Here is a 12,865-nt window from a genome sequence, read left to right as displayed (position 1 = left end):
AAATCTAGATGCAAATGAACAAAATTAGGAAAATTAATTCCCAATTAATTTACGGCACACCAGAGAGGTTTCGTTAACGTTAGTTTCGTCCTGGCAGCAGAGGGAAGGATGCTCGTGTCTGCGCGGTGATTGGCTGTCTATGCAGCCTCCCGCCTCGTGAATAAAGCCCCTCGCGGTGCCCCCGTGCGTCAGAGCGAGCGCAGCCGGAGCGAGGAGCGGAGGGACTTCACGCGAAGCTGGACACACATATTTCCCTTTCACTGCTGGAACTCAGCGAACAAATCGTAATTATTCCCTGACCATCAGCCACATTTAGTGGAACTCTGCTGGAATATTTCTCGGGAAACTTTGGTCTTGATCACTCCACAACACCGAGGTGAGTTTACATGAATTAAAAACTCCATTTAATCTAAACGCAGAGGGTGATAGTAAGTGGTCAAGGAGTGGTTTGGCTGTGCACTTGGCGCAGAAGTGGCCACATGACTTTAGTTACTGCGCCTCTTTTGATGAGCTGAACTGAAGTGGCGCAATGAATACAACTTTGATTTGTTTGGAAAAATGTATTTAATATCTGGTATTTTTGTGATTTCATTTATTGTGCTAAATATAATTTAGCTATGGTTTCTATTATGTAATTATTTATTTTTATTTAAATGGATTTATACTATATATTTATTATAGCTTTGTGAATCATTTCACATTTTCTTTTACAAGTTTGCATTTCAAATAGTTTGTTTGTTTTGCACATGGCATATCATTAAATCCGTAATAAAAAATATCAAAGAAAAGTTAAACTAATGCATTATCCTTCATTAATATTTAATGCATAAAATAATGCATTAACACGTGATAAAGTCACTGTGTCTTTATGTGGTTTCTTCACAGTTAATAGACTGTGAATAAATGCTGTTAATTCACAGTTATTTCACATTACAGCAACATAACTGTTCTTTTCGGAGTCATTCATCTGCTCAGCTTCTGTCAAATAAAAGCAATATCTTCAATCAGAAATATTGTTTTCTGTTTGTATTATGAATGTATGAAGTGAATGAACATCACATTACAGCACATTAATGCTTAAGGAATTTATTATTTGTCATTAACTGATCCTGTTGTGTAACCCGATGTGTTGAAGAAAATGTTCATGCAGTTAGGCGATCAAATAAGGACTATATTCTGATAAAAGTATGATAAGCACGACGAGCAGCTTTGTCCGGGGGCCTCATGCAGCGTGATGGGTGGACATGATGGATGTACCTATTGTTGCACTCACAATAACATATTCAAACCAAAAGAATGAACCATGTCCAGTTCACTGGCTTTTTATTGGATCTGTTTTTACAGAGCAAAACACCTACCTCCAGGAAACTGGCAGAAAAAACATATTTATCACTTTCGAAAATGAGGCTATACACTTTTATTACCTTGTATTTAGGATGCAGTGGAGCTTGTATTTCTTGTTTCGAGTAACGCTCTACCATCTGTATAAAACAGCATTGTGATGGCATGTTTAGTGGGTTGTATGCAGCATTTCTGTTTGGACCATTGTTGTTATGCCAAACCGGAGACAGAGGGGGGCAAAATAACAGAAACGCATGCAATGTCAATACAACACCAACATCTACAAGCTCAGAACCATGCATGACATAATCAGTTGATCAGGGAAAAAAATGGTAAGCCCTACATGGGATTTGCTGCAGTAGTATGTTGCATTATTGTCCAAGAATATAGTTGTCCTGTCCTGAGTTGTATCTGGGATGAGTGTTTAAACAACCAAATATACCCCTGAAAACGAAGTATGTTTAATCAATACTGTAGAATTTCGAGGTACTTGAGAATTGCCTTGTTATTCTACTTTAAACTTCCGCTCAGCTGCATTTCTCACTTTGCTTTAGAAAACCAGACGTCTACTGTATATATTCACCAAAGTTACTTTTCACAAATATATGTCATCTTAATAAGTGTTTGAGTTAAGTCACGTAGACACTTAAAGGGGAAACTATGTCTAAGAGGTTATTAGAGATAAGTCCAAAACTCATGACCCCGCTGATTTATCTTGTGACCCTTTGGAGGGGCACGACCCCTAGATATGGAACCACTGTAGTAAACTTTTAAACTGCAGTAGTAGTTCAAATCTTAAGTGTTGCATCAGTATTTACTACTTTCCTAATTTCCAACTAAATCAGTACACAGAATGATAATAGTAATGTACATTTACTTATTTTAAACACAGGACTTTTACTTGCAATGTCGTACTATAACAAGTGCTACTTGTATCTGAGTACTACTGCGACTAAATAGACGGCCTCATGCGTTAAATCTGGTACAGGAAATCGGTCAGGTGTTTTCTAGACTTATAAAGTTGTTAGTTATGTTTTACCTGATTACTCTATAACTCCATCAATTGATCCAGACACAGACACAAAACATTGAAATGCCCTGAGGCCATTTCTTTCAAAAGCCTCGGCTCAAAATTACATAATGCATTTTTCTACTGAATTTATTTTATTTATATAAATATAATTCATTTTTTTGAATCCATCCCTCTTCACATCTGTCTTTTAGTGCCTTCAGTTCACTCTTATGAATCCTGTCCTCATAGGCAGAGTAACTCACCTCTAACGCTTTCCCCTCTTATTGCTTTTTATTTCCTGTGCTTTCCTTTTTCCTCCTATTGTCCAAACACATTCATCTCAAACCTGACCTTTTTTCTGGCCATTCTGTTCCGGTTTTTCTTTGTACTTTTTAAATAACATTTCCAAATGTTTCATGCTCGTCTTAATATCCCCTCTTCCCACACCCAAACCCAAAGTATTTTGACAACTAATTTCCCCATCCACTTCTGCCTGGCAGGTTTCCAACTTTCCACCTCTTTCTTTTCTAAGAAGTGAAGCCAGCAGAACTAAAGGTCGGAGATGATTTTGAAAGTAGACTTTATTAAATTAAGAGGATCAGTGTGGTTAAGACTCAGCTTTCCAATTTGATCAGACAGGCACCCTATGACATGGCCTAATGAGAGTCCATGTTATAAAACACAAACGCATAATTCAGATGATGGAGGACAAGTGAAGACGAGAATGTTCAAAACTAATTTCTTGTGATATGTGTGTGAGTTCGTCCATCTGACTTTGTGCCTTTGAGTGTGTGAGTTGGGTTTGAGGGGGTGTGTTAGTACTGCGTGTGTTGGTATGGTGTGCAAGCTGGGTTCATTAAGTTTAAGCACATTCTTAGATGTGCTCATTAACAAGTAAAGCATTTGTCCCCTTTCCAAACCATGGTGTCAAGAGATCCATACAATCTCTTTGAGATAGAGAGATGTGTTTGTGTGTGTGTGTGTGTGTGTGTGTGTGTGTGTGTGTGTGTGTGTGTGTGTGTGTGTGTGTGTGTGTGTGTGTGTGTGTGTGTGTGTGTGTGTGTGTGTGTGTGTGTGTGTGGGTATTAATCGTCAATCAGCCAGAGACGCCCCAGGGCACGCTGACATTTTGGGGGGTACACATGATCTTTGAAATGCTTGAAGCCCAGCTGGGGTACTTTGTGAGATACACACACACACACACACACACACACGCACGCACGCACGCACGCGCACACACACACACACACACACACACACACACACACACTTACACAGCTGCTCCTCGTCTAACCTATAACCTCAGTTATCATGATTCCATTTGTCTGTTTAATGTTCCACGGCCCCTACTCTTTCCGGTCATTTCACCCCTTTCAGCCCTAAGAAGACTATTCCACTTCACTAAAATGTTCTTTTACATTATTCAGATGTTTTTCCGTTGTGAACATATCACTTATAAGCCTCCTTGCTTTATTATAAACCCTGTTAATAAATCCAGTTCACAAAAAGTGAACAAACCCACAGAGATTAGTGGCTTTGGTAGCTGTACTACACTGCAGTGCGTTGAGCTAGAGACTGGAAAATCTCCTTGATGTTTAATGTTCTTGCATGCAACATTTATTATAGGTATACCTAGCACTAAACCCAAAGTACAACTGAGGATGATCAGAATGTGATTAGTTCTGCAGACATTTGTTCATGAACCAGTTTTGGTTCAAGAGAAAAAGTGTATCTGATAATGACAGGAGATGAAACACCAAGGGAAGTTAACATTTATCCTGAGGGGACCATGAATCTGCGCTCCAACTTTCATGGCTATTGTTCCATAGATGTGGAGACCTTTGCCCTCAAGAGAATAATGGTGGTTCAAGAGAAACATTCAGTGGATCACCAAAGCCATCTTGATTCATTCGTTTGACATCATGAATATCTTTACCCAATGTGTGAAATTCTATCTAGTAGAAGTAGAAGGGGATCACAAAAGCTAGTAAGACTCCTCCTTTGGGGATCATGAACATTTGTACAAGATTTTGTGACATTCTATCTAGTAGAATTAAAGATATTTCACTGGGTAGGTGAACAATTTGAAATTCTGGTGGCACTATAAAAATAAAGGGATTGACGAAACCAGATGGATTCATCCTCAGGAGATAATGAACTTGTGTAAAATAAATAAAAATGTCATGCCAATTCACCCATTGGAATGAAACACACAAAACTATTGCTGTGTTTAACCTGTGCGTTTCCTTACGTTTCTGCAGGACAAACAAGCTCGGATTCAAACCCACACCACCCGGACCAGAGCAAGGCCCGATGTGTGCATGTGTGTGAGCATGTCTGTGTGAGGTCCTTTAAGTGTGTATTTTCAGTACTTCCAGTGCCTTTGAATGAGCGAACGTGTTGTGTGCGTGAGTGAGAAGATGAGGGCTGTTGCCGCTCTTCTGTGTTTCCTGATGGTCGCCCAGGTCGGGGCGTCCCGGTTGGTCCGGGACACCGTGGTGGGCCCGGAGGCTTCAGAACCCTACAAGAGCAACGCCTCCGTCCCGCTTCAGCCCCCCCAGCAGGGCCGTCCACGGGGCTCCTTCCCCCCCATGTGTGTAAATCCCACGGAGATAAAGCAAGCCTTCAAGTATGTGAACACCATTGTGTCCTGCCTGATCTTTGCGGTGGGGATCATCGGCAACTCCACACTGCTCCGGATCATTTATAAGAACAAGTGCATGAGGAATGGACCCAATGTCCTGATTGGCAGCCTGGCTCTGGGAGACCTGCTTTACATCATCATCGCCATCCCCATCAATGTGTTTAAGGTAACCACATTTATTCCTTGATTGTTGCCAGGTTTGATTTTGGAACTGATCATGTCATTTGATGGTTGAATTGAGCCATTACATGTATTTATTCACTTTTAAATGAGAAGAGGCAGGTGACTTAACATCTTGATGCAACAATTCAGGCATTTCACACAAAATTAAAACTTCAAATGATTCCAACGTATTGAGACGCGTCGCTTGGTCTGTGTCTAATTTGATAAGACTTTAATCTAAAGTAATTTCCTTCACTGCACTTTCACAGTTACGAGGGGACCGTTTGCGACAGCTTTCTTGACACATTCTGTGGTTAGCGGTTTATGTAAGAGTTTATTGCAGTAGTGTGTCCTTGTATTTAAGGTGTTTTGTGTGGTTTTGTTCATTTCCTTTTTTTAAGTAAAGACTCTGCACACTTGACTTTCATTTGACCACTCCAATTAAAAAACTAAATCAAAGCAGATGCGAGTCAACAGTTGGGGACAAACCTGGTCCTTTCCTCACTCGCCTTGTGTGTGTGACCTGAAAAGATCCAGTGCGCTTTGGTCTAAATGCAGTCACTGCCAAATGTTCAAGTTATACTGTAACCACAAACGTGCGCCAGCAAGAAGTTCAAAAAAAAGGAGAAAACAACATGTGAAACTTGTTTTATCCTCCACAACTGATGAATAATTGACTTTCAAGTGAATATAGCTGGAATATGGTTCTGTATTTTATCCATTATTTATGATCTGCTGTATTGATAACAGACTTGGTTTTGAAAACTTGAAAGTTGTACAACCAAGCGTTGCTAATAACTCTATATCTCGTAAAGTGGCTGACAACATTTGATTGGTTTGCTGTAAAGGATATTGTCCTGAACTGATTTGATTACCCTTAGGACATTAACTTAAGCTGTGGGGAGGAAATGTTGACTTTGGCGAGCTGCCTTGGTAATACTGACACTAGGAAGACAGGGCCCCTACATGAACCTCAAAGATGTCTGTCCATGTGTTTGCACAGGGGACACCTCTTATCATAAAATCTTTCATTACTACTACATTACTTTTTAGACACTTTTATCCAAAGCGACTTACATACTCAATACTGTGGGGAATCCCCACAGGAGCAATTTGGGGTGAAGTGTCTTGCCCAGGGACACAACGACATGCTGACTGCAGTGGGGTTTGAACCTGTGCTCTCCTGATCCGAACACCAACGCACTAACCCACTGCTCCACAGCCCCCCTTTCCTCATTGTCTGCCTCCACTATTCTCTGCAGCTAATAGCCGAGGACTGGCCGTTTGGCGTGTACGTCTGTAAGCTGATGCCGTTTATCCAGAAAGCTTCAGTTGGAATCACCGTCCTCAGTCTGTGTGCCCTCAGTATCGACCGGTGAGTACATTACCAACACAATCACAACAAACATCAGCAAGGAATTACATTGAGATGTTGAATGACAGCTGTTAAACCTAGAGATCTTGTTACTGTTCCAAACCAGTAACAAAGATTTCAGTTGTACCGACATCCAGGACAATACCCTGCTATTAGCTGGAAGTCCAAGTCAAGTATTTCTAGAAAAAAGTGACATTTACCTTCAGTTACACAAACCCCTGCCTCCTCAGAGATATTTATATGTTTAACTTATTCATCATTTACCATGGCCTACTCTTAGAAGGAACTTGGTCACTCTCTATAATACTAACTGATTTCTTCCATGTGAGTTTTAAGGACAGTTTTGAAAAAGACTTGACGCATACCAAGACCACAGACTTGAACCAATAAGATAGGACTCAAATGTACATATATATACAGAAATTGACATGTTTATGTTTATAAGATAGGACTGAAGCCAATTAAAATAATAATGGCCTCAAGTGATACTAGTCCTTGGCTGTGGAATCAACATCAATCGTTTTGAAAACAAACAAAGAGATGGATTCCATTTCTTCATAGCAATAATATAAATATTTCGTGATTTGTAAGAGACATTGTGTCTAAACTATGATAGGAAGTGGAATCAACTTCAACATCTGGTTACCACCTTAGAATCATCTGGCCATTGTTGGTGCCAAACCAGAACCTAACCAATGTGTAGTTCTGAAAGCAGCTGTCTGTGTTTGTGTACAGCTACCACGCCGTGACATCATGGAGCAGGGTGAAGGGGATGGGCATCCCTCTGTGGAAAGCGGTGGAGGTGACGCTGATCTGGCTCGTTGCCGTGGCGCTGGCGGTCCCTGAGGCACTGGCCTTCGACATGCTGGAGATACCGTACAGAGGCAACAAGCTGCGCGTGTGTCTGTTGCACCCAGAACAGACCGGCAGCTTCATGAAGGTAGAAAAAAACTCAATAAACTTCCTTGTTGCCTTCCACAGAATGAGAAATTGTTTGCTGTTTTACAACATGTGCTGAAAATCCTGCACACTGATTGAGAACTCTCTGATTTTACTTTTAAGTACAAGCAGCATCTAAACAGCAACATCACAACATTTTGTTTTCTTTCATCAGGATAACATTTGTGAAGCTCTGCCACCAAGTAATTAGTCATTCCAGAACATGTAACACAACCCTTATTCACAGCATGCAAATCATCTGAATGTGATCACAGTACATTTAGACATCTGCACACAGGAACAAATTGGGAAGATATCTCCAATATGTGGGTACTTAAAGTTTATTTAAACCAGATGGGTCTGGGGGAAACGCAGGACAGGGTGGAAATAGAGGATATTGCTGCAATGTCTTTTCATGTGACTATTCAAATCAGTGAATTCAGCTTGATGAAATTAGCTATAATGCATCATTCAGCCTGAGCTGGTGAAATATGTTGAAAAGATGGTATTTAGATTTAATTGAGGAAATGTCTTACATTCTTTCAACTAAATCTTCCACAAGGGCAAAATAAATACAAAAGGAAGAATTTATTTCAAACCAAAACAAGTCTGTAACTAATTCAGCGTGTCTCTACCAAGTCTCATTAACCCAGGTCTCGGGGGGGTCAGTGCCCATTTCTTTACAATATGTCTTTGTTTCTTGATGGCATAGCATGAAATGCAATCTCCAACCGTGTGGACCTGTGAATATTTTTCCAGCTCTACCACGACATGAAGGACTGGTGGCTGTTTGGCTTCTACTTCTGCTTCCCCCTGGCCTGCACAGGAGTCTTCTACACCCTCATGTCCTGCGAGATGCTCAGTCGCAAGAAAGGCATGCGCATCGCACTCAACGACCACATGAAACAGGTACATCCAGAAACATTCATCTGTTTGCATCTTGCTATTTATTTATCTATATATCGTATTCCATTTACGTGTATAAAGACTATTCTGCTATTTTATTTGTATTTACTTGCACATCTTGCAACATTCTCTTGCACTATTGTACTTCTATTCTGTTATTTCTTGCACTATTGGCATTGGTTTTATCTGTTTTATGTCCTATATATTCATATTGCATGTTGGAGGAGTCTTACGTTTTTTATTGCCATATCTAAACTGTAGCGACTGTACTAATGACAATAAAGCCTTGAATGAGGTAAAGTTATTTATATTGTAGAAAAACCTTCTGTCACAAGTGGTTTGAAAATCTTACTTTAGTAAAAGTGTGTAAGGAAAAGTGTAGGAGGAAAAGTATTTATAGTAAACCATTCAAGACAGGACAATGTCTCCTTTGACTGTCATACAATTCACTTTATATCAGTAGATTAATTTAACTCCTGAACTGCTTCAAAAGCAGGATTTTACTGTTGTAGTACTTTGAGATAGAGGTCATGAACAAATACCAAATAATTATTTTAATTCTTAATGAATGTGCTGATCATTTGTATTACATAAAAAGAAATACAGCTACATTCAATAAAAATACAATGATTTAAAATGAAAACCAGCAAACCTTCACACTTCAAACTAATTCATTAAATGTATTTGAAATAGAAAAAAATAAACGATTTACATTATCATCAGAAATGTTGCTTTTATAATCAAGCTATTCTTGGGTTTTCTGTGGAAAAGCTTAATTAAAGTCAACTGTGTGTGTGTGCAGCGGAGGGAAGTAGCGAAGACGGTGTTCTGCCTCGTGCTGATCTTCGCTCTCTGCTGGCTGCCTCTCCATCTGAGTCGCATCCTGAAGAAAACTATTTATGACGAAAATGACCCCAACCGCTGTGAGCTGCTCAGGTAAGACGACACTGCCAACGTCACCCTCTGCTCTCCACTCTGCGACTTCCTGTATTCCTCACTTGAAACTTTGCACTTGTCCCACCCGACAGCTTCTTGTTAGTGATGGATTACATCGGCATCAACATGGCTTCCTTAAACTCCTGCATTAACCCCATCGCCCTCTACTTTGTCAGCCAGAAGTTTAAAAACTGCTTCCAGGTAAGAGGCTACTAAAATGGCACTAAAAATTGTATATATAGAATGTACAGATTGATGACTGTGTGTTCTTTGTCCCGCAGTCTTGCCTGTGCTGCTGGTGCTACAGGACATCTCTTCTGGACGAACGAGGCTCGGGGGGGCGCTGGAAGGGCTCTTGTCACGGGAACGGGCTGGACCGCTCCAGCTCCCGCTCCAGTCAGAAATACACAAGCTCTTCATAAACACACACACACACATATCCTGCCATACCTCGTGTTCCCATCGGCTCCCGGAGGAAACGGAGAAGGAATCACTGAAGGAAGGAGGGAGGAGGAAACAGGACTGTACCTGATCAGGCTGCCAAAACATATGATGTCTTAAATCTGTGGCTGTTATAGAGGACTGAAGTCGCTACATTTATATAGAATGTTTATTAAAGCCGCATGTAGAGGGTTATTTACAAGCAGACCTATGATTATACCCTGCCTTATGTCTGAATAACAGCTGCAATACTGAAGCTTTAATACCTCACAGTGAATGGAAACTGTTCTTTTTACATACACAACGGTGCCTCTGCAATAATAAACACAATCAAACGCTGATTATCTGAAAAGCTGCTGAGCCGATTCCAGGCTGCCCGGTGACATCATAGTGAAAAGGGCCCCGCTGTCATGTGGGGAGCCAAACGTTGGAAATCTTTTATCTGGAAGTCATCGACGCCTGAAATCATGCAGAGAGCAGCTGTTGTCTTTGAACGCTGAAAATAAACACCAGATGACTCCAATCATGCCACACAGAGGAGATCATTTATAAGGACTTTTATTATTGCATTATTCAAGCTGTTGTACGCGTTTTTCACTGTGTATAAAGTCTTAACCCGTCCTTTATTATAATGTAGCTTCTATTTTTATAAGAAAGTATTACAAAACATGTGGATATTGTTTAACGTGAGGTGGTCATTTGTTATTTTTGTTTCCCGTAGCTGCTGGAAAGGACTTCTGAGAGCTGCTCGCGGAAATATCCTAAACTTGACCCATTTAAAAAGATTTAGCAAGGAAAAAATAAATCCTGTACAGCTGGATGTGTTCAAGAAGTTTCTGGTCACTGTGTAAAGTTCAAGTTATTTAGATAAATGTTTTTGCATTGAATTTAATCCTGGTAATCCATTGTTTAACCAACATGATTTTCATCAAAGGAGCTCATAGTGAGGAATGTATTATGTAGGCTGCAGAACTGAAAGATACATGTGTTCCTGATATTTTAAGATTACCTTCAGGACATCTGTAGCTAGCTGTACTTTGTGACAAATCTTGTGATACCGGCACATCATCAAATAACCATTTTGAAATCATCGTAAACTAATTCAAACCGTCTTCAACATTACCAGTAGTAAGTCACTTATGATACAAACACAAGATGACTATAATGTAATCCTCTTATAGTTTTAAATATCAAACTAAAGAGGGAAGGTGCCTTTTTTAAAAACGTGCTGATAACCAGACAAGGTGTTTGTTCACACTGAAGTATTTTCAACTCTTTTTAATATAAGCTATAATTAAATGTAGGCTACAGTGAAAATATGTCCATGGAAAGCTCAAATCAGCTGATCATGTAGCATGTGTCTCATGAACTCATCATGATTGTGTGTGCCATCACTGCGCTGCTTTAGGATAGAGATGGAGGTCTGAGCAGCTCTGTGACCCAGACACTGAGATAATTTCAGGTTGAAGATTAATGTAATGTGAATATACGCCCCGGTGTTTTAAATTACATTTATACCGTACCTATTTGTTGGAATATGCTGTAATAAATATTATTTTATAGCATTTCTGTTGTCTGAGGTTTTTACTAAAGCGTGGTTCTTCAACAGGGGGGACGGGACCCCTATAGTTACTGCAATGGGGCAGCATCATCATTTTGAAAAATAGTTCTTGTTTCAAAAAATCAATTGTATGAAAATACAAATAAAAGTAACAGGAATCCAACATTTTATAAGCAGACATACATCAGTGTTTTCCCAAAAAAAAACGTTATCTAATTTATACTACATTGATAATAACACTTTTACCTTTACAAAGATACGCTTTATAGTCGGTTAAGATAAGATAAGGTCAACTTTATTGATCCCAAATTGGGAAAACATGTTTGTTGCAGCAGCATGTAAAACAAAGTATTGCACATAATTACAAAATAAAAAAAGAGTAGAAGAAAACAATTATACAATATGAACATCTCAAAATAGAAGATAAAACAAAAGAGGGAAAATAAAAAATTGACCATGAATATAAAAATATGTAGACCATCTGACAAATACAATTCTATTTGTGGACATTAAATTAGATATAAATGTAAAATGTACAGTGAGAAGTTATAAGTCCAGGGCCGTCCCTCCCTACAGGACGATCATGCACACTGTATGGGGCCTCACCTTGCGGAGGGAGTCTCAACTGAGCCGAAAATGCGGCGCACCTCTGCGCATATGCGGTGCAATTAGTGTGGCGCGGCACGGTTTCGCCGCTGCGAGGCTTCACTAGCACCCCCCGTCCCGTCTAATTTGACTTGTTTTATTGTCTTTGTAGTCTTTTCTTTATGTCTCGTTTTTTGGTGCCTCTCTGTGGTTATTTTGAGTCTCCTACGCTGAAAAAACGAAATTGTTGACTTTAATTAAATGTATTATGTCAACAGATTTCACATAATTAGGTTATATATAGTTGAACGCAATAATATTAAGTTTAAATAAAAAATATTTTGTTCAACTTATTATTATTGCTTTCAACTAACGTCAGATTCAGAAACAGGTTTATTACCAGGTAGGTGTTGTGTCCCGTCAATTATGTTAGTTTGTTATGTATCAGTCACGTTCATGCTTGTTTTGTTTGTTTCACTTCCTGTTTTATTTTGTACTCCTTGTCTCATTCCAGGTGCCTTTACTTCCGTGGTTCTTGTTTCCCGCCATCGTCAGCGTCTGCCCCGCCCCTGATTGTTTCCACCTGTTCCCACTTACCTCTCGTATATATTGTCCTGTCTCCCCTTGTCTGTTGTCAGTTCGTCTTGTTCGTCATGCCAAGAAGTCAGATGCAAGCAGCCATAGAAAGAGACCAAGTACCTTTTGAGATATCCTCCATGAGAGCATTTTGTTTTGTGACCGTTTTGTCACTCCCTCTGTAAAGAGTGGTTCTTTGTTTTTGATCCATTAAAGTTTATTTTTCTTCAAAACCTTTTCGTCTCCGGGTTGTGCAATTGAGTCCTCATATCAGTGAGTCACGGTGCATAATAGAATTAACTGACCAGAATATGGACTCAGCCAACCCCAAGACGCTGCAGACCGCCCTGTCCGTACAGGGTAACGTCATCCATCAACACCAAGAGC

The 12,865-nt window shown here is 39.8% G+C and overlaps 1 protein-coding gene across 1 annotated transcript; it reads left to right on the top strand.

Moving 5' to 3' along the window:
* Positions 1 to 205: 205 nt before the first annotated feature.
* LOC104965768 (endothelin B receptor-like) lies at positions 206 to 11,315 on the top strand. The gene is made up of 8 exons (XM_010794781.1): positions 206 to 376; positions 4,615 to 5,163; positions 6,422 to 6,534; positions 7,270 to 7,474; positions 8,233 to 8,382; positions 9,182 to 9,315; positions 9,408 to 9,516; positions 9,597 to 11,315. Exons 2-8 carry the CDS (start codon positions 4,741 to 4,743, stop codon positions 9,735 to 9,737), a joined length of 1,275 nt encoding a protein of 424 aa, XP_010793083.1. The 5' UTR covers positions 206 to 376; positions 4,615 to 4,740; the 3' UTR covers positions 9,738 to 11,315.
* Positions 11,316 to 12,865: the final 1,550 nt, after the last annotated feature.

Source organism: Notothenia coriiceps, unplaced genomic scaffold, assembly GCF_000735185.1.
Source record: "Notothenia coriiceps isolate Sejong01 unplaced genomic scaffold, NC01 NC01_scaffold00037246, whole genome shotgun sequence".
NCBI lineage: Eukaryota > Metazoa > Chordata > Actinopteri > Perciformes > Nototheniidae > Notothenia > Notothenia coriiceps.
This window is presented reverse-complemented; position numbering and strand designations above follow the sequence as displayed.

What these genes read in the sequence shown, in the direction of transcription:
- LOC104965768 (XM_010794781.1), top strand. Translation starts at nt 4,741, where the DNA reads ATGAGCGAACGTGTTGTGTGCGTGAGTGAGAAGATGAGGGCTGTTGCC. An exon ending in AGACCGGCAGCTTCATGAAG is followed by an intron (nt 7,475 to 8,232) that starts GTAGAAAAAAAC and finishes ATATTTTTCCAG; the next exon opens with CTCTACCACGACATGAAGGA. An exon ending in AGTTTAAAAACTGCTTCCAG is followed by an intron (nt 9,517 to 9,596) that starts GTAAGAGGCTAC and finishes TTTGTCCCGCAG; the next exon opens with TCTTGCCTGTGCTGCTGGTG.